The sequence below is a fragment of the Caretta caretta genome, chromosome 3 (assembly GCF_965140235.1).
Source record: "Caretta caretta isolate rCarCar2 chromosome 3, rCarCar1.hap1, whole genome shotgun sequence".
In the NCBI taxonomy this organism is placed as follows: domain Eukaryota; kingdom Metazoa; phylum Chordata; order Testudines; family Cheloniidae; genus Caretta; species Caretta caretta.
This window is the reverse complement of record NC_134208.1, coordinates 173,969,904-173,992,108: the sequence shown is the minus strand read 5'-3', so window position 1 is coordinate 173,992,108 and position 22,205 is coordinate 173,969,904. Positions and strand designations below refer to the sequence as shown.

General features: G+C 38.2%; 1 protein-coding gene and 1 long non-coding RNA gene across 7 annotated transcripts in view; one reads left to right on the top strand and one right to left on the bottom strand.

The window, feature by feature from the left end:
• The window catches only part of THADA (THADA armadillo repeat containing), a 301,173-nt gene that overhangs the window by 23,070 nt on the left and 255,898 nt on the right, over positions 1-22,205 (top strand). For all 6 annotated transcript variants that reach the window (XR_012667766.1, XM_075127132.1, XM_075127131.1 and 3 more), the window contains exons 9-21: positions 89-183; positions 307-527; positions 1,745-2,436; positions 3,160-3,311; positions 3,473-3,628; positions 5,861-5,983; positions 6,460-6,583; positions 8,222-8,370; positions 9,896-10,109; positions 12,892-13,027; positions 13,791-13,927; positions 15,176-15,334; positions 17,311-17,468. Coding sequence is in view for 5 of the 6 variants with exons in the window: in XM_075127132.1 (XP_074983233.1) it covers positions 89-183; positions 307-527; positions 1,745-2,436; positions 3,160-3,311; positions 3,473-3,628; positions 5,861-5,983; positions 6,460-6,583; positions 8,222-8,370; positions 9,896-10,109; positions 12,892-13,027; positions 13,791-13,927; positions 15,176-15,334; positions 17,311-17,468 (2,516 nt within the window). In the remaining variant the exon portion in view is untranslated. The remainder of the gene's footprint in view (positions 1-88; positions 184-306; positions 528-1,744; positions 2,437-3,159; positions 3,312-3,472; positions 3,629-5,860; positions 5,984-6,459; positions 6,584-8,221; positions 8,371-9,895; positions 10,110-12,891; positions 13,028-13,790; positions 13,928-15,175; positions 15,335-17,310; positions 17,469-22,205) is intronic.
• LOC142071633 (uncharacterized) overlaps positions 1-22,205 on the bottom strand; it is a 139,642-nt gene that overhangs the window by 28,340 nt on the left and 89,097 nt on the right. The gene's annotated exons all lie outside the window — the stretch shown is intronic.

Below are 22,205 nucleotides of genomic sequence, written 5' to 3'. Positions count from 1 at the left end.
ATAGCATATTTACAGTTCTAATAGTTTCTGTCAAATAGAGCAAGCATTGTACAATAAAGAATGTTTTCTTTTTTCTATCTATCACAAGGAGGTCTCTTACCAACTGTTCAGACTACCTCAGGATTGGCTGTCATTCTCTTTACTAAGACTATGTTTGAGCCTGTTGAAAAGTTACCTTGTTTGGTAAGTATGTTTCTTCTCTTAAAATAAAGCTATATATATTTACTGCTACCATTTATTAAGTACTTTAATGTTCTATTTTTAATTAATCAGTAAAACTGGCATTAATTGCTTTTGCTTTTGCAGGTCAGTGACTTGCTCCTCCACTCAGTGAAATGTGCTAGTGTACCAGAGTGGTTTGTGAGCAGCTGTGGGAGCCTCTGTACTGAAGAGCTCTCTGATTCAGTCCTCCTCTTCCTTTGTCATGGAGCGCTGGCCATGTTAGAGTGGAAGAATGGCAGTATGGGTGAAAATGGAGAGAAATTACTCTTAGATATTGCGTTGGTTTTGTTATCTTTGGCTTCACAGTAGGTCTATATTTTTTTTAATGCTGTTTTATTAACTTTTTTCTGACCTCTTACAAATTCATTTCTGTCATTGAAACCATACCACTAACAATGTCCTGCAGTCCATATCCTTTTCTAAAGTTGGAAATTTAAATTACTCTTGTCCAAGTTTTGCCACCTTTAATACCTTATTCTGAGTAATCCTAATGATATCAATTATAAAATAAATAAAATATTTGCATATTTCATTGACTAAACGTGTTCACAGTTTTCCACTGTTTCCTGAAATGCGGAAATATGTAATTTTTCTTTTGATTTCAGTAGGACTAGCGTTGGAGTAAGGGATTACTCCGCATGAGAAAGTGTGGCAGACTCAGTGCTTACATCATAATGTAAATCTTATTTGCTAGATTTCATCTTTTCTGCCAAAGATTCTTATTCTCTTACAGAATAAAAGGAGTGGAACTCTTAAAATGTGATGAATTATGTGGATACAAGCTTTGAGTACTTGATGACCCTTAAAACTGTCATCCCTATTAAAATGTAGATTAAAATATATCCCATATCCAGCTCCATCCTCCCTACCTAAGGGACCAAGGAGGTGGTTACTGTTTTTTACATTGCGTCATTACTAAACTTTGTTCAATTTTTAATTTTCTTGTAACAAAGAAAACATTTATCCTTTTATTTGTAAAGTAATTATATGAAAAATAGTAAAGCTGTTCAGATATCAACAAATACTCAATTTCTTATAGGCTTAGTCCAAATAGCCAGTCAATGCTATTTTTAAATTAAGACTATTTGTCAGGGAATTCTAGCAGTGATAATAATCCATGGTAAAGAAGAGAGGGTGGTTTATTGCAGTGTTTCTCAACAACTGATGCGGGGACCTGCACCGGTCCCTGAGATCTCCCTGACGCTATTTAGGAAGGCAGCAAACTGGTCCCTAGTATCAAAAAGGTTGAGAAACGCTGGTTAGTGGACTGAGCATGGAATTTGAGTTCTGAACCTGCTGCTGACTCAGTGTGACTTGTCACTTATCTTCTCAGTCTCAGTTTTCCCACCTACAGTGGGTGGTCACTGTTTCCTTACTTGCCTAAGGGGAAGGCAGAGGAGGGATATTATGAATTAATGTTTTTTAGTGCTTTAAAAATGTAAAGCAATATTTAATAAGTAATACTGAGTGGATAATGACAAATGGGAACACTGCAGATTTTTTTTTCTTTCTTCTTTTAAAGATTAAAAGAATCCAATATGGCAGTATCTTTATCTAGAATCTTAGCTATTTGGACTAATTCAGCATTGGATGTCCTTGAATCAAGCTCCCAAAATCTGAAGTGCAGTCTTAATGGAAACTCCAACACAACTGGGAAACTGCTGGAATATGTGTACACGCATTGGGAACATCCTTTGGATGCTGTTAGACACCAGGCCAAGTTGATATTCAAGAATATCCTGCGGATACACCAAGCCACTCTTAAAGGATCTGTTGTAAAATCAGACCCTTTCTTGTCAATGTTGACAGAGAGCTTGCTAAGTTTAGAATGGCATGTTAAAGGGAAATATGCTTCACTTGGCTGTCTTGTGGCGTGTGTGGGTGTCGAAAATATTTTAACAGTGGACAGAACAATCCCAGCGCAAATCTTGGATGTAATGAGTGATCAGACTCTTGCACCTTATGCAAGTGATCTTTTGGAAACCATGTTTATAAATCACAAGAGTCATCTAATATCTGCATTTCAAAAAACCATCTGGATTAATCACTGGCATGACACATGGGTATCTCCTCTTCTTTTAATATTGTGTGAAGGAAGTCCTGACCAAACTACTTACGTAATAGATTACTATTTACCAAAACTACTGAAATGTAGCCCTGGCAGTCTGAGCTACATGATTAAAATTCTTCAGGCTTCAGCTGATGCTAATATTGGTAAGAAAATAAACTTAATATTTATAGTTCAGATGTTTAGATAAGCTGCAGCAATTGTAGAGATATGATTTCTGATTTGTTTTTTTTTCTTGGAATTAATAAGTGGGAGAGGCAGGGTGAGAAATTCCAGGCTTTCCTTAAATTGCTCTCAGCATAGCTGAGAGGAATTTACAGTGATGGCTGAGTGCATATATAAGAGCTTCTCCACTTTAAGTTATGTTTTTCACACCCTTACCATAAAACAAAATGTCACTCTAGCTTTACTTGTATTTTTTTAAATTAAGCCTGCCTAATAGTTTCCTTATTTATTAGTTTTTAGTAATAAAATGCATATAAATTTCTACAGTATTTATGTATATTTTGTCCATATTTCTTATAAACACTTGCACACAACAAGTGTAGAGGAAACAAATCAGTAAGCTTTGTAGTTCACTTTTCATAAAATATTTTTGTTACAATGGGCAGTGATTAAAAGGTGCTGTTGTAGCTACATGGTTTGGTGGTGGTTCTCCGAGTGGTTTAGTGAACTGCTGCTGTTGGTTCTCTGAGCCGTTTCTGACGGTACTTGGAATAAGGAATGGGGGACCTGATTGGATCCAGGAGAAGATCCTTCTCTTAGGATGTCACCCACAGACTAGAAAGGTGGGGGATGCCTGAAGTAGAGTATTGACATTCCAACCCGTAATGTGTCAATACAACAGAAATTATTTATTTTTTCTTTAGGTTCTTGCAATACCAGAGGTGCTCTTGGAGCCTTGATGGCATGCCTGAGAACAGCTAGAGCTCATGGACATTTACAATTTAGAGATATCATGAGGGATGGTCTCCTATCAACTGGATATGTAAAGCACGGTTTAGTTCATCAGCATAATCAGGTAGATGAAGAAAGTTATTTTTGTGCTTTAAAGTTTGAAGACTTGGTTAGCCTTACAATGTTTTGTTTTATTTCAGTATCATTGTACAAACTTTCTGTTTCAAGTATTTATTCTAGGTAAAAACAAAAAAAGTCTATACTTCACTTTGGGATGTTTTGTAGGTTCGCATTGATGCTTTAGGTTTGCTTTGTGAAACTCATCGGAGCACAGAAATCTTGACTATGGAAGAGATGCAGCTAATTCAGTTTTTTATTACCTACAATTTGAACAGCCAGTCTCCTGCAGTGAGGCAGCAGATTTGTTCCCTACTAAAAAAGGTAATCTTCAAGAATAAACAATGTAGTAAAGCCCATGTATTTATCATTTTTACACTGTTTAAAACCAAGTCTCTTAGCAAGTTATAAAATGGAGACTGTTCTTTCAACTGAAATATGTACTATTTGTGATCCGGTAATGCTTGAAAGGTCTAGTTGTGGATCAGGCCCCATTGTGTTAGGTACTGTACAAACCCAGAACAAAAAGATGACCCCTGCCCCATAGAGCTTGCAATCTAAATACAAGGTAACAGAATGTTGGGAGAGTACAAGAAAACATTGAGACAAAATTCGTCAACATTTTAGTCAGTGGTATCAGTGCGTTATCGGTCTTCCTTTTGTACCATGATGCCTACAAAAAACTTGATGAAGAGTTTTGAGGAGGATAATGCTGTATATTTGAAGATGTTTATGGAGAGCTCCTCTCAAGCATGAGGGGCAGCATGGGAGAAACCAGCAAAGGTGCTTGTTTGAAAATTTAACAAGTGGATGATGGAGGCTGATATCCTTGTCCAATTGGAGACAGAAGTTGACATTTTGATTAGTGAATTGAGAAGTAGGTAGAGTGGTGATAGGCCGTGAAGGAACTGAAGAAAAGCAGCTTTTCCTCATGGTAAGGATAGGGGCGCCAGTGGAAGGATTCAAAGAAGGGTGACGTGGTCAAAGCAATGGGCTAGAAGAATGATCTTTGTAGCAGTATTCTGAATGGATATGAGCAGGGGAAGACTGCATTTGTCCAGGGATGTTGTTGTAATCGAGACATGAGGTGAAGGAGAGTTTTATCTGAATGGTGGGTAGAAAAAGCCAAAACAGAGGGATTATGCAGAAATAATCTGCAAGATGTAGATATAATCGGCATGTGAAGAGCTAGAGAAAGAACTGAATTGAAGAGGACACCCAGGTTACAGACTGAACAACCAGCATATTGGTAGTGGTGTGCACAATGGCTGACAAAATTGGGCATGAAGGAGAATGTAGGCTTCAGGGCAAAGATTAAGAGCACTGTTTTTTGTCGTGTTCAGTTTGAGCTGATGGCTAGACATGCATGGGGAGATGTCAGAGACAGGCTGAGATTTTAGTTTGGACAGAGAAGACGGATCTCGAATAGAAAAGTTTAATCTGCGAGTTGCCAGCATAGGGAAGAGAGTTTAATTTGTGCTTCTGGGTAGTCTCATCAGCAGATAAGCTGTTGTGGGAGAAGAGACGGGGAGCAAGGACAAAGCCCTGTGGAACCCACTGAGAAAGTTGGAGAGGGAATGAAGGAGCATCCTCTGAAAGGTGTGCTGGAGGAGTAATCAGAGAAGTAAGAGGAGAAACAGGAAAGGACAGAGTCATGAAATTCAAGAAAAGACCAGATTTTAAGAAGAGCATCGTTGACCGTGTTAAAGGTGGCTGACAGGTCAAGCCGCTGTGTTGGGCGGCATGAGGATGAGGACAGAGTGCTAGTTCTGAGCTTTGGCTAGGAAGAGGATAGTAGAGAATTTGGCAAGGGCAGTGTCAGAGGAGTGCAAGGGGCAGAAGCTGAATTGGAGTGGGTCTAGCATGGAATTGGAGGAGAGGAACTCCAGGTGATGATTGTAGATCACATGTTTAGTGAGTTTAACGTTGAAAGGGAGATGGAGTGGTAGTTGGAGAGGCAAGTGGGATTAAAGGTGGGAGAGACTAAAACATGCTAGTATTGTCATGGAAAGAGAGAACCAGAGGAGGGTGAGAGGTAAAGGAGAAGAGTAAGGTAGGGGATAAGAGTGGACTGGAGAGCAATCAGGAAATGGGATGAGGTCACTGGGGCAAGTGGAAAGGTTAGAGGAGGACAGGAAATATGAAACTTCTGCGTATATGATGTGGGAGAAAGAAGAGAGAGTTGTAAGGATTAAGGAGCTGAAGGAAATAAGATATAAAGAAGTGGCTGTGAACTTTTTAGAGTGGGCATTCCAGAGACAGCAAGAGAAGGGGAGGAGGGGAATGGGTGTGAGGTTAGGAGTGGGGGTAGGGATGGAGGAGGTGCATGTGGTATCTAAATTTGTGCTAGCAGGAGAAGGGGGCAGATCAGAGTGGAAAAGGGAGAATCAAGGAATGATGTCAGTAGTATGATTATTACATGGTGCATGAACTTGTACACTTTTTGAAACTATAAGCAACTAAACCTGAAAACTTTGCCCAAATGTTTGTTTAAATCTGTTGTTAATCATACTTCAGTGTGTGTCTGATCAACTACATTTTGCTTGTGTTTAAAAGTTGTTCTGCAGAATACAAGAAAGTTCCCAGGTACTTTATAAACTGGAGCAAAGTAAAACCAAACAAGAATTAATTAAAGAATCAGCTAAATGGGATCATTTTGCAACCTTACAGCAGTATAAAGTAAGTATAGGAGCTGTTACAAGAAGTCTAATAATAATAATAATAATACTTATCATTTTTATAGCACTTGAAAAGCATTAACTACTAATTCTCATAACACAGTCAGGAAAATCAAAATGAAGGATATCCAGCTGCCTGCCTGGAAGGCTCTTCTCAATTTCACTTTTTAAGCTGGGCAGCTGAGAAACCAAAAATTCCATTTTGGTTTTCCCGCAATGGAATTTTTTATGAAATCTTTTCCTGGTTTGGGGCAAAAACACTTTTTGAAAGTGCTTCTGTTGCTGCTTTATTTTTGTTTTATTTTATTTTTGTAGAAAGAGTTTTCCATTTTCTGGCCAGCTCTGATTTTTTGCCCACTGTGTTGGGCGTCATAACTGTGTGGGTGTCATCTTGTCTCTGATTGATTTCTCAATAAATTTTAATTAATGTGCATAGCATGCAAACTGTACTCAGCACATGCCTTTTGTAATCTTCAGGATTTCATTTCATCTATATGTGACAAACTTTTTGAAGCCCTGTTTCCTGGCTCATCCCATCCAACTAGATTTTCTTCATTAACTATTTTGGGATCAATAGCAGAAATATTTTCTGCTCCAGAAGGTGAGGTGTTTGACTTTCATGGTGGGGCATCGGTAGGGTTAAAAAATGGGCTTGCTTACAACAGTGCACTGATTAATTGGGTACTCAATTTTTGTGTCAGTTTTGCAAAATTTACACTTCAGGTGCAGTTTGCTATATTATTTCTTCTTTAAATAAAATGAAGGTGTCAACAGAATAAGAAAATTCTGGTTTAGGAATGAGTGTAAATTAAGGGATGATAAATGCAGTTTTCAGAAACTATGGGAAATCGAACATGCTGCAGTTAAAATACCAAGACCATAAAAACTGTTACATCTGAAAAGACTTAAATGATAGTGGGTTCTCAGAGTACTGCACACTAAAATGGGGAATGTTTTTTAATTAGGTGATTGCTCATGTTCTGTGCTGGTAACCGTTAAAGTGTTGAGACAATTATTTCTTTCAGTGTCAGGATTATTCGAACATTCTAAAGTATTCATAATAGGAGCCTGTTTGAAGTGTTTATAATTAGTAAATTCTGTGTTTAGATTGTATGAACAACTTAAAAATAAATGGTTTGTAAAAATTATGTAGAAAAAGCTAAGTATTATTTGAGCAAGAGAGCAGAATGACTCATTAAATTCTTGCTACATTTTCCTCTTCCCCAAAACATCTGTATGAATGAATTAATCTTATTTTCCTAAAACACTCTTGTGAACATCAAGTCGTAGTGGGAGGTGTTACAGAGGCTTTCAGAAATCATAGAGACCAGACTGAAGATATACTAATGAATTCAGGAACTAGACAATATTTTTAGAGGGGACTATATTAAAAATTTAGCTAATCTTATGATCTTATATGTAGGAGTAAAAGTGTGCTTTTCAAAATAGTGTTCACTTTAGAGTCTGTTGCTTCATTCCTGTTAATCCCAAGTAGTCAGTCATGGGTAGTCAGCCCCAAATATCATCTTGTTTTTTTTAAGAAAAAATATTTGTAATTTTTTTTTTTAATTTAATTTTATTTTTTAGCTTTTATGGTTTTGAGCTTTTAGAGTTCAATGTGGTCACATTTTCAATCTTTTTTTCAAAGTCATAACAGCTAGAGGTTTTCATTTAAAAAAGAAATTTGATTTTCTCACCTAATTACATAGCTAGAGCTTTAAGGAAAGCTAACTTGGCGAGAGTTGGCAAGTCTGAGCTTTGAGAATATTAGAATTTGTTTTTAATGTGGTAAGTACCTTTTGTACTCTCTAGGGCTTACTTTCTATATTACAAATATATTTTTTTAAACAACACAAATTGATTTGTAGGCAGTGATAGGAAAACTCTGCACGTTGAAATAATGCATTAGTCTGTTTAGCTCTAACACAGTCTTAGAACTTGTCTTCATTGTGGGATGGTGCACACTAATGTGTTGAGCATTAATCGATCCGTGTAGATCCTGCTGGCTCATATTAAATGTTTAACTAGGGAACATTGAATGCCCACCAGCAGGGTCTACATAGCCCAATTAATGCTCAACAAATTCGTGTGCGTTAGAAATCAAACTCCCATATCATGCATTATCCGACTATGTAGACAAGCCCTTAGGGTTTGCAGTAGTTCCATTAAATAAAAGTGGAATACAAATTCTTGTTGTGTGATAACAAAGCATAATGGCAACATCGGTTTCTTTGAACAGGTCAGACGCAAGCAGTCTTTCAGTTGGCTCAAGAAATTGATTCTACCCGTGTTCAAACTCTAATCCAGTGTTTTGCCAGCACTTTTGAGGAAGTAAAAGTTTTAGCATTTGAACTTCTTATGAAACTACATGATATGTTAGATTTACAGGTATGACACGATTTTAGTTTAAAGATACGGATTCCCTAAAAATCATACTTCCCATTTTAATTGTTTTATCAAGAACACAGACCGCATATCAAATGGAGAAGATCAAAATGCGATGGTCATTTTCACAGTAGCATGTGGTTTTGGTCTGATATCCTTTTTTTGCTTCATTGGTTGGGAGAGTAGGAGTAAAATGTAGTCGGGAAGGGAAAGGAACCTTAAGGAAATGACTTGTGGCCGCATGACCTTGTACTGTGATTGTATCATATCTCATAAATTAAGAAGAGGTCAGGCCAGGTCACTACTTTTGAAAGTATTAGAGATATGGGTGGTTCAATAGGTGCCAGTTTTCAATCTCCAGCATGTTTGAGACACTGTTGTTGAAGGGGCTGTTTTCTTGAAGAGGCATAAAATCCGAGGACCAAACCAGGTCATTGAAGATCCTGTGGCGCGCGCTGATTAGAATGGGGTTAGTGACCCGGGTGTTCGGGCAAAGTTCCAAGTTGTGTGGTTATACTCAAATAAATTGGTTAGTCTCTAAGGTGCCACAAGTACTCCTTTTCTTTTTGCGAATACAGACTAACACGGCTGTTACTCTGAAACCTGTGTATCTAAATTCCCCAATTAATATCAGTTGAATAAAGGTACTTTCTGCTTTTAAATATTGTGTTGCTATGTGTTGTTAAGCTGCTTCTGCCTTGACCCCTGGGGTGTTTCAGTTTAGTGGTGAATGACGTGAACACAGTATGTGCTTTGCTCATCACAAGGTAAGGAATCCCAGGAAGGAAGGCACTAAAGAGTGAAAAGTATTGCCTGTCCGTGCCCTCTATTTTCCTCTGCTGTGCCTTCCTTTTGAAGGGTATTGTTGAGGCATTTGACTTGCTAGTGTTGTACCTTAGAACATTCAGTTCTTGGTCTCTCTTCCTTACACTGGTTCTTTGTGGCTGGTTTTAAATTTATTTTTCAAGCTGCTGCCTTTATTGTCTGCAAATTGTCCCCTTAATTAATCAGATTCTGGTTTATTTAATTCTTGCCATTTGTTACCCTGAAAAAGCTTGATTTGGAATGTATAAGCAAATCAGTGGGCAGCTGCTCTTTGTTTTTTATTGTTTTTGTGTATGTGCTGCACAGTATATGTTGTGCTCTTTTATAATAATCTGCATAGGGCTTTTTCTGTGTAAAGTCTGTTACCAGTTAAAATGCAGAAGAACATGTTTTGTTTTCATAATGTTTTGAAGTGTCTGAGCTCTACTTTATATATGAAGAGTCTTATTTTCAATAGATCTGTAGGTATGCATTTGCTAAATGTTAGCAAATGTGCTTGTGCAAATCCCTGTCTTGACATACTTAGTTATTAGGTAGTTGGTATACAAAACAGATAGCTGAGAGAAAATGCACTCCAGTGAAGTCACTGAAAATCAAACCCCAAAGGGTTTGAATTAAAATAATTAGCACCGTTGATATGCAAACTCAAGAAAAATGTATATTGAAAATTACTGAACCTGTATTTTTTTTTTTTTAATTTCAGGATTCTGAAAATCTACATCTCTTATTTCAAGCAGCCATGGATCTTAGCATAAGTACTAAACCCTATGACTGTGTTACTGCCTCCTATTTGCTGAACTTTTTAATACATCATAAAGGGCTACTGAATGTCTGCTTAAAATATCAACAGGTTGCACATACATTTCAGATAAATGAGGATATGTCTGCAAGCACCATGGAAAAGAACACTTTAGCTGGTTAGTTCTGAGGAATAGAAACTTTTTGGATTTGTTTGTTTAGAAGCCTCCATCTTATTTTCTTGCTGGCTATTGTTATGGGCATTCCGGAAAGAAGAAATGTACCTAAACTTTCTATGAAATTAGGTTAAATTTAAGCAGTATACTTAGTATAAATAGAACAGTTTGAGAGCTGATAGCCCTTGCAGATAAACTCAGGGATGGCAACCTGCCCTAACCCCTACCCCAGCCACGTACTGTAGGACAGAAAACTGGCCCCGCCCTCCTGCACTAGATGTAGCCCTATAATGCTCCACTGCCTATGCCTTATTCATACTGAAAGCTTGGGCTTTCTTGTTGACAAACTGCTCTCAGCCCCTCATAGTCTTTTTAAGTACTAAGATTGGGAAGTCATAAATGCTGTAGAACCTCCTAATGTCTCAGGCCAAATTTTTAAACCTGGCATCTCAAAAGCCCCTTAAGTAATGGTTTGACTCCTAAAGTAAGTGCCCTGATTTTTTTTCAGTGGTGCCAAGCACCAGAAGCTCCTGTTGAAGCCCTGCTGAATTCCTAATGGCCTGTGGTTGCCCCTGTAACTATAAAAGACAGGTACAAAACAAGGGCCTGATCTTTTTCTTGCTCTGTGCCTCACAATTTTTCTCACCCATCTTTTTAACTTGGAGCAGGGGTGTTAGACTCATTCTCTGGAGAGGGCTCAATTCCATTTGCATATGGGCTTGGGTTAAAATTTCAGAAGATGTTGACCCCACACCGTATTCCACACATGACACCAATGAGCAGTTTGCACAGAGGTCAATGGTAGAGTATATCCTTTATGCAGTAAATAAGCTTTTATTTATTTACTCGGTACTTTATCATTGCTTTCTGCATTGCTCAGTGTGAAAATATGTGTACTTTTTGGCTTCACTGCTATTTCTGCCGTTTTTTTCTCTTTCTTTTCATGGTCTCTTCTGCTGTTTTTCCTTTGTTTTCTTTCCTGCAGCAACTCTTAATTGCCTCCCCATGATCTGTGTCAGCTTAAATCTCAACCTCTTCAGCACTCCACTGCTAAAATAAGCAACAAAACAGTATTTACATTTAAAATGCCTTTAGGCTTTAGAGTTAACACTCCCCCCCCCCCAAGTAATTAGGCAGGGGAGTTTACTCCTCGGAATCATTGTTTCAAGTGATCTGCAACCTCAGACACACAGCACTGTGTTGGGTACATTCTATTCACATTTGGAAGGTTTTAATTGCAGCTATTAGGGCTAGAAATCTTTTTAAACAAAAGCTTAGATTTTGCACGGTCAGCCTACATATGTTGTGTGGGCCTCACAAATGCATTCTATAGGCTGGATCCAGCCAGAAACCCTATCCATCTGTCTGTCGTAGATTCTGAAGTATCTGTGTATCTCAGTCTTTTAAAGTATTTTTGACACTTGTGATTTAGGGCTTGTCTACACTACCAAGTTTTGTTGACAAAACTTATGTTGACACCCAAAAGTCGACAAAACAAAAATCGCCAAAGGGTGTTCACGCTTGCTCCCTCTGTCGACAGGTCATGTCCACATTGGGGACACCATCATTGACAGAGTGAGCAATGCACCGTGGGTACGTATCCCCCAGCGCAGTGTTGCGGGAAGGAAGAGCTGATCGCTGCGCATCTTGGGATTCTCTCCCAGTTCTCCCACAGCCCCCTCAGCTGCCGAGAGCAGCAGCATGAGGAGCTCTGTGAGCTCTCCGTGCTGAGGAATGGCAAAGCAGCACAGCAGTCTGCCCCTCTCCCCCTGCAGCAGCAATCTGCCAGCTGCTGTGTTCTGGTGCCGGGCAGAACAGGAGCATTGCAATGATTTGCTCTTTGTCCGTTCCCCATGCGGAGCAGCACACAGATACTTCCCGGAGCTTTGAAAGGGGAGGGGCGCATGCCTGCAGGGCAGCGGAGATCAAAACTCTGAGCAGAGCAATCAGGGCAGGCATTGTGGGATTCTGGCGGAAGCCAGTTCTGTTGACAAAACAATCAGCAGTGTCTACACTGGCTCTTTGTCGACAATAAAGGGAGGGGAAAAGACAAAAGTCTCTCCTAGGGGTGGAAGTTTTTTGTCGCCAAAACTGGGCATTTTTCGCTACAAAAGTCCCATTGTAGTGTGTACGCTCTTGCTGTTTTGTCTCCAAAAGGAAGTTTTTGGCAACAAAACTTGGTAGTGTAGACAAAGCCTCTATGTAGATACCTTTGTCCTAAAGTATGGAGAGGGGTGATGATGCTCTCCAGTACAGTGTTTTGGGCCAACCTGGTGGTTGTCTTTCAGCGCCACCCCAATATAAATGTTGTAGTAAGGATGGGAAAGGCGCTAAAGGGGCTGAGTAGAACTGAAAATCACTTGTCTTACGTGCCGGAATAAGGATTTATGTGGTTGATTGGAGGCATCCAAGTTTGAACGTTCTGCCAAAGAGGTTGTTATTTAACTAACCCTTCTTTAAGGGCAGATTCTGCCTTCTAATATGTGTATGTTCCTTCCATTGACTTCAATGTGAGCTGTGTGATTGTGTCTGAAGATAGTGTTTGATCATTAGTCTTTACAGACAATAGTCAACTCAGGCTAAGCTTGCAAATTGACAGCTTATTGTTGGACACTGAGTGAATGAAAAATGTGGATATTGTGTGGGGAGAAAAACTTGAAGGACAGTGACAAGTTTAAAGAGAACAATTACTGTGCATTTTACATTAATTGTATTGCTGGCAAACTTAATCTGTATATGTATTTAAAACCATTTTCCTTTTCTGTGTAATGCTTTTTTATTCCAGTAATCAAATATTTGTTAGCAAACCTCGAGCGAGAAATATTCCAAGCTGAGAAGTCTCTGCTGCAAGCAGCAGCTTCATTCCCAATGTACGGGAGAGTACATTGTATAACTGGAGCTTTGCAGCAGTTACCTTTAAAGTAAGTAAAACATACTGCTGTGTGTAGTGATAAATCAGTACTGAAGTCAATTCAGCCATTCACAAGAACATGAAAGGTTTCAGAGGAACAGCCGTGTTAGTCTGTATTCGCAAAAAGAAAAGGAGTACTTGTGGCACCTTAGAGACTAACCAATTTATTTGAGCATGAGCTTTCATGAGCTACAGCTGAATGAAGTGATGAAGTAAGCTGTAGCTCACGAAAGCTCATGCTCAAATAAATTGGTTAGTCTCTAAGGTGCGACAAGTACTCCTTTTCTTTTTAAGAACATGAAAGAATACCATCTAATTCACAATAAGATCAGCAGTGTATAATCCTAATGCAGTGGTTCTCAAACTTTTGTACCCCTTTCACATAGCAAGCTTCTCGGTGTGACCCCTCCCCCCGCACTTATAAATTAAAAACATTTTTTTTATATATTTAACACCATTATAAATGCTGGAGGCAAAGCGGGGTCTGGGGTGGGGGCTGACAGCTCGTGACCCCCCATGTAATAACCTTGCGACCCCCTAGGGGGTCCTGACCCCCAGTTTGAGAACTCCTGCCCTAATGCCTGGATTCTTTACTGTTTAGGTTTTGTTTTTGTTTTTTTTTAATAGGAGCGGACTTCATAATTTTGATTTATGGAACGTCTTATTTAAAATTAATTGTATAATAAAGTGCAGATGTTAATTTTTATTTCAATTATTTCTTGAAGTTTTGAATATATAATTACTTTAAATTCCTTGTTTGTATTTTCTTAAAGTAACTTGACCTTGATGACTGAATGGAGGCAGATGGTTGCAAAGCTTATTTTAATGTCATACAGACTTTCGTCTGTAGTATCTCCCATTGTCCAGAGTTCATCACCAGAGGGCCTTATTCCAATGGATACTGATTCGGGTAAATGAAATCCATTTTAGCAATAATTGAGGTTGCTAGAGTTTTATTTAACATAATTTGAATGCTTGTAAGTCCAAAGTTATGAATGGTTACAAACAGCTTTTAATCAAATGTCTGCAATATATTTATAATTGACAAAAAGTACTTGAAAAAAATTGTACATTAGCATTTAAAATCCTCCTAGAAGACACAGTATATATTGGGACTGGTCCTACTAGACTACTCTGTCAGACTCTTTCAGCACGTACCTGCAGTCTACCCATTTTGAGCTCCCCTTATCCTTACCCATAACCCTAGTGACCAGCATCCTGATTCAACTTCCCCATTAGCTACCATCCTTCTGAGTCCCACAGAGACAAGTGAAGGCAGTAAGTTTGTTACCACTTTAAGGGAGGCTGAGTTAGGACATAAATCCATTCCCCAGATGCCAGCAGTCGCATACCCCTGCCAGATATACAGAGCTATCGGTGGAAGCTTTGAGTTAGCATCTGCCTTTGCACATGGCCCCACAAAACTAATACTGGTCCTGGTAGGGAACTCTAAGCAATATAGACTGTAAAGTCTGGGCCAAATGTTGCTGAATTTATGTATGTGAAATACTCCTGTTGTCATCAGCCAGGTTACTTTTTTGCAGTGCTTAATTTGTGCCAGGGCTGAGCCCCGATACTTCTAGGAATGACAATTCATAGCCCCGGCAACTCTGGGCTTGCTGTACTAGTTATGAATGAACTTATTACTTGAGCCCCCGCATCTCTTTTCATTACAAATTGTGCACTGCTTTGAGTAAGGTGAGCAGCACTACCTCCGTTCAATTTTTGTTCAAGTTGAGTTTAGTTATACATGTTTGATATTGTAAGAGAACAGTGAACAGTAACTTCTTTTGTTTTAAAAGTTCTTAGATATGTACTAGACTTTTTCTTTTGAGTTGTTTTATTTTAAAATATCAGAATCTTAAACCATTAGCTAACTTGGATAAAGGACTTATTTTCTCACACTCTAGTGAGAAAGCATTAGTTTGAAGCATAAATATGACAAAGTGAGTAGAAGGAAGACTGTTTTCTTAACAAAGACAGAACTGATGATTAGGGAGGTATTTGCTTTTTATTACTAACCAGCTGTTTTCTAGTAATGTACCTAAAAAGGGTGTGTGTTTGTGTGGGGGCGGAGGGGAGGAGGGGTGGGGTTGTGAATGACAAATGTCAAAATGATGAATTATTAGCTTAAATATTCTCCTATTTTAAAACTTAGAAACTGCAGGTCGTTTGCAGATGATCCTGCATGAAATACAGCCACGAGATACAAATGATTATTTCACTCAAGCAAAAATATTGAAAGAACACCACAGAGTAGACTTTGAAAAACTGACTGACAACAAACCAGTTGAAAATGTTTGCCCAGAAATTAGAGGTAATTCAGAAGCTGCTTTTTAAAATTAAATCAGGATATTTTCCACAGAACAAGCAATTTTCTGTAGATGATCCAAGTTAGAAGTTATTTGGTATGTATAACATTTCACTTTTAACAATAAATATGTCAGAAGCTAGTTTATTTATGGGCATGCTTTTAAAGGTTAATTTACTGTATTTCTAGAAGATTGTGGTTAATTATCTCTCTCTGGCTACAAGTGAAGATGAGTCGTTTGCTGTTGGCCTAGTATCTATTGCCCTGTCTACACTGGCCAGATAATCTTTAACACTTTTATATCAAGATAGGTTTAAACACAGTTTTTGCTTTGGTCCTAGTGTAGTTTCCCTGCCCAGCATACACGAGGCCGGTAGGGAATTTATTAATGTAATAAAGCCCTTCTCATGAACTGACACAATAAAGATCCTCTGCTTTGAAGATTCCATTATTAAAATAATAGGGGATGTTGTGTAATTACAATAGACCCAGCGGGTTAAACTTTTGTTTTTCATACTTTTTTAAGTCTTTGTTCGAGGTGATACATAATAATCCCTAAAATATAAAAAAGTTATATTTTACACAATTTTTAAAGTTAAAAACCTAAAAGGTCCAACTGTCTTGACTCATTTATTTTCATTAGTTTAAAATAATTATGGATGAACTGTGCTTTTTTATTTCATGGAAACAGTACTGTAAATATAGTGACAGGTTTCAGAGTAGCAGCCATGTTAGTCTGTATTCGCAAAAAGAAAAGGAGTACTTGTGGCACCTTAGAGACTAACAAATTTATTTGAGCATAAGTTTTCGTGAGCTACAGCTCGGATGCTCTGATGAAGTGAGCTGTAGCTCACGAAAGCTTATGCTCAAATAAATTTGTTAGTCTCTAAGATGCCACAAGTACTCCTTTTCTTTTTGTAAATATAGTGTTTTGGACTCCCTTTTTATTGTAGTTCATATGATGGACACTAGATGGGGCTGTTGAGTTATAAACATTTATGCTTATGAAAAATTTCAGAAAACTTTGAATCTAGGTTAAAAACAAATAAGATGTGGTGAATGATAAATTTCTGACTGGTATTGAAGCTTAATTCCAAAACAGAGTAAAACCTACATTTACTTTTCATCCTGAAGTTGTAGTTATATGTGTTTCAAAGTAGCAGCTGTATTAGTCTGTATCCGCAAAAAGAAAAGGAGGACTTGTGGCACCTTAGAGACTAACAAATTTATTTGAGCATAAGTTTTCGTGAGCTACAGCTCGGATGCTCTGATGAAGTGAGCTGTAGCTCACGAAAGCTTATGCTCAAATAAATTTGTTAGTCTCTAAGATGCCACAAGTACTCCTTTTCTTTTTGTAAATATAGTGTTTTGGACTCCCTTTTTATTGTAGTTCATATGATGGACACTAGATGGGGCTGTTGAGTTATAAACATTTATGCTTATGAAAAATTTCAGAAAACTTTGAATCTAGGTTAAAAACAAATAAGATGTGGTGAATGATAAATTTCTGACTGGTATTGAAGCTTAATTCCAAAACAGAGTAAAACCTACATTTACTTTTCATCCTGAAGTTGTAGTTATATGTGTTTCAAAGTAGCAGCTGTATTAGTCTGTATCCGCAAAAAGAAAAGGAGGACTTGTGGCACCTTAGAGACTAACAAATTTATTTTGTTAGCCTCTAAGGTGCCACAAGTCCTCCTTTTCTTTTTAGTTATATGTGTGGTTTTATTGTCAATAGAATGGCTTCATTGACCAAAACAAAGGACTTGTACCCTTTAAAATATCACACTGATTTTTTGGTCAAATTGTATGCCAAGTGCAAGAGTGTAGTATAGGAATCTCAAGAGTGGAAAATTTTGTTCATATTAAAATGATTTTTGTAAGAAGGTTAAACTTAGGAGCACTAATGATGAAACAAATTTATATTAAAATGTATTTAACTGAGCTATATGATATTGCACATATTTTATTTCATTTTTAAGGTAAAGAAAGGCAAATATGTGATGTAACAGCTCAAATGGTACTGGTATGTTGCTGGAGAAGTATGAAGGAGATATCCTTGCTTTTAGGGATGCTGTGTAAACTTCTGCCTTTACGGACTGTATCTGAATCTTCTGATGGGTTAATAACAGTAGAACAGGTATGAAAAGTACTTTCTACTATAAAATCTTGCATTTCTGGACGAGGTTTCTAACATTTCTGGAGAGGGAAAAAAAAGGATATATGGAAAAGTTACATTCACTATCTTGTTCTTTATTTTACATTAGATTACTTTTGCATGCCAATTTATTGAAAAATAAACAAACTGTAGTTGTAACATATGAGAAAAAATAGAGTAACAAGTTATTAAATTGTACACAATTGCTGGAATTAATATTCTGCAAACAAACTCATGAGATGTTTGTTCTTGTTCAGTCGTTTTAGGGCCTTTACCAGGTATAGGCTGCAGCCATTGACATTCTGTCCAGTGGGGGGGTGGGGTTGCGCACTAATTTGGAAATATGTCTTTCACTGTATTTTAATGAATTAAGGCTCAATGGAATGTCTTTGCTTCCATTTTGAAACATGGAAGTCCAGACTTAAGTTGAAAATGTTCTTTTCTTGGACTTCATACTCGGTAATTTTGGGGGGAGAATTATGTTGATTGTTTCTGAATATCATGTTCTCCATAATATGGTTGATTAAAATTATGGGCATTTTGTGGGTTGGTCCCTCTTTCAACCCTCCCCCCCACCATTTTTAAATTGAAAGACCACAAAAACTAGCACACTGCCTGGGAATGTTCAAGAGGCTTGAGTTCAGTGTTTACTAGAAATTAGGTTACCACAAGTATTTTATTTGGGAATATTTTGAATTTATTAGATTTCTGTTTTTAATTGATGATCTTTTTCCTTTCCATATGGTTTCAACAAAACCAGTTGCCAACATGGGAAACTGAAATATGCAGCACATACTTGATGTTTAATCTTTTTCAACTGAAAATAAATATTTAGTTTTTCCTAAGGTGTTTGCACATTCTAGAACAAAATAAATAACGGTATAGTATGCTGATGATCTGATTTCTTATGCTGTCTTCTGTGCAGTGCCTTGGAAATAATGCGAGTATTTTTTTATTCACACATTGTCTGTAGCTCATATGTTTGCATCTGGTTAGCAGCTGTGCTTGTCCTGTTGCAAAGCTCTGGAGTTTAGATGAGAGAACAGCAATATGTCTCCACTGTTATGTTTCTTAATCTGTTCCAAGTCAAACAGGAATTGGTGTCTTGGAGTTCGTCAGCTCTGGAGTTGGCACCCCGATCTTCACTTGGAAATTCAGCTACAATTAGTGCTTGCTTCATTAGTATCTGTCAGGGTATTTAGACACATAACTCTGGTTTTCATAGGTGACTCTGCTTTCATGCCATATATAAACCAACATGTCTACATTTTTTTTTAAAAGAGTAATAAACTGACTTTTCAGTCAAATAGTTGAATAGTGGAATCTTCATTTACCTAGGATTAGCAGGAAAATACATGTAGACTGATTGACTATATGCAGTATATAAAATTGTGTCTTGTAGCTAGAAAAATGAAACTGCTTTTTTAGTCTAAAAAAAATAAAGTTGTATAGTGCCATAGTAGTATTTGGGAATTTTAACTTCAGAACTTGTATTATCCTAATTAATAGGATTTTCTTCATGAAAATATCAAACCGCTGAAATCCTTTAGTGGATATTCTGTTTGTGTGCATTTTTAGTGCAATAATGTTTGACTTAATTACGTAATCTGTATAAACAACAGAAGAAAACATAACTCGAAGCTCTTTTTTGTGTAGCAGCACCAGATTGTGGCTTTAAACCACTGGCATCACTGTTCCAAAGTAAATGAAAATATTCCTGCTGACTTTTATAGGTTTTGGAGGTTTTATAGGTTTTGCTGCAGTAGACACCCCAATGAGGAAATCTCACTCAGCATTCTCCCTGGTGCCCTGGGGCAATGGGTGCTGCAGTAGCAGCTCCATTGTGCTTGGCATACACTTCTCCCCACATTGGGCCCAACGCTGCTGGTTCATGCGGAGCAGGGATGATTAATGCTCCTGCAGTCACGTGAACCTGGAGCAATGATACCTACTCTTCCCTGTCTGGTTGTGGCTTGCTCTGCACTGTGGTACAAAGGGAAGGGGAAGTTTCCTTGCTCTGTCTGCCCCCATATTGAACTTCCGCTGCTTCTTAAACTGTATTTATTTCCTACATGTTAGTTGAAGAATTAAAAAGCTCTCTTCATATTAAAGAAAATGTGTGTCTTTCAAAAATATAAAATACAAATTAGCTTTTTCACTTGTTTTCATGGAAGATGCTGTGTGTGTTAATTTGTAAATGGATCTTAATGTCCATTTCTAGTAAGTTTTATATTACTTGATACCAAGTTCACTCCGTCTTTTACCTGGTACATGGAAGTCCATTTAAAGACTCATGAAAGAGAATTTAATAGCATTGCTCTTAGCCGGGTGTGTAGGACAAGCAGCTGATGGACAAACGACCTTGTACAGCACTACCAATCCTTTTCAGTTCTGATCTGTAATATTCCTTTTTTTCCAGTCCTGGGCCTTTCTTGAGTTTAGACTGCTAATTGTGTTGAATTGTACCAAATGATGTGGGTGGTTTTGTGATGTGGAGAAATAGCAGTGGCAAACTATGATGAGATCAGATTCCTCTCTTACCCAGGTCAGGACTTGAACTTGGAAAGTGGTGCTTGATGTAAGTACTAAAAGTACTCAGCACTTCAGTTGCTTAGCTTTTCAGTTTCTGTATGAAGAGGATTGGACTTTCACAGCCAGACCATAGGTCAGGGGAGGCCAACCTGTGGCTCTGGAGCCACATGCGGCTCTTCAGAAGGTAATATGTGGCTCGTTGTATAGGCACCGACTCCGGGGCTGGAGCTACAGGTGCCAAACTTTCCGATGTGCCGGGGGTGCTCACTGGCTCTACCACAGGCCCTACCCCCACTCACCCTTTCCCACCCCCTCCTCTGAGTCTGCCATGCCCTCACTCCTCTCTCCCTTCCTCCCGAGCTTCCTGCACACCACGAAACAGGTGATCGGGAGGTGTGGGGAAGGAGGGGGAAGCACTGATTGGCGGGGCTGCCAGTGCGAGGGAGGTGCGGGGAGTGGATGGGGGGGCAGCTGACGTATTACTATGGCTCTTTGGCAATGTACCTTGGTAAATTCTGGCACCTTCTCAGGCTCAGGTTGGCCACCCCTGCCATAGGTCATGTGGGAGTCACATCCTTGGGTGAGCAACGGTCATTGGCAACCAGTTGTGGCTCTCCTGTGTAAGAGCATCTGCCACTGGCTAATTCCCCGAGCTTTTTTCAGGAGTTCTTTTTCAAGAGCTCGCTGACTGAGTGTCTGTCTATAAAGGGACAGTGTTAGGGATAGGGAGAGGGAGCTCTTGACTGATCCATTCTCTGCAGCTGGCAGTTAGGGATAATGCTCTCTTTCTTCTATTCATTATTAACCCAGCTTCATTAGAGTAAGAAGTTAGATTCACATGGCATTCATGCAAGGCCCAGTGGCTGCTTCATACTGTGGTTGTCCTTGGCGCTATGGCTTTGGTCAGGGCTGGGAATGAAATGATCCGTGAAAGTTTAGGAAGTGTTAGGGTGCTCTGGATTGGAGAATCAGAAAGTGAGGAGGCTGACAGCCTGGAGTTGCTGTGGTCTTAATCCTCTTTTCCTCTGCTGCCAGAACAGGTTGCTTTTGGGACATATCTTCAGGGTCCATAAAATTGTCATCACTTGGCCAAAAAAAGGTAATTTTTGTCTTTGTGCTCCTTGGTGTTTACCATTCACCAAATTAAATTGAAATACTAAGGCTTTAATTTTGCATTTTTTTTACTACTGGACTAGTGACTTCAAAAGAATTCTGCTAGTAAGTACTGGTGGATTTTTTATTTTTATATATATATATATATATATTTTTTTTTTTTTTTAAAAGTCAGTATCTGTATCTAGATAGCAGTGTTGCCAACTCTTTCAGTCTTTTCATGAGTCTCTGAATGTTTGGTATTAAAATCCTAGAGCATGCAGTCAAGTTTCTAGTCCTCATGGCTGTAGAGAAAATCTTGAAAATGTGAACCCTACAGGTTGAAAAGCTAGAAAGCAAAGAAAAAGAACTTCAAGTGTATTTTTAAAATATCTTGATTTTTTGGGGGGCTTGATTTATGACTTTTCAACACTTGGGATTTCCACTGCTGTGTGTGTGTAAAACATTTGAGAAGGGGAGAGATTTACACTTGCCTCTGCTTGTAAAGCTAAAATCTTACATGTGCACTAAGATGATATTTGGATTAAAATCCGCTCCAGGAGATAATTTAGCTCAAATATCTGCAAGTATTGATGCCCTTTTCTTCCTATATCTTGATATATGGATTTCATAATACATGATGAAAAAAATTTAGATTTCCTTTGACTGTAAAAGGGGAAATGTCTTTTTCCTGTTCGGTGGCAATTTTTGCTTCACCAGAATTTGGATAACATGCATTACGAAGCAGTAGGGTGGAAAAGTATATGCACCTGGCTTAGGTTTTGTGATAGGATCCTCTACAGTTTACAAACTGTGTTACTTTTAGTTGTCTCTCAAAATGAGTGGGCATAATTTTGTCCCTGAGTTTTATTTGAGCCACTTGTCAGGTTGAACTTTTGTGAATCTGCACTAAAAATGTATAATCTTAGATTTGTTACATGATTCAGTTATCCATTTTTTGTGTGTCTTCAGTATATAGTCATCATGGAAACTTACGGAGAATAATAGGTAGTATTGACAAGATGTTTTGTTTTTTGCAGAATTAAATCCTGGCATTTCTAAAGATGTACTGATGCTTACACACTTGATTTATTA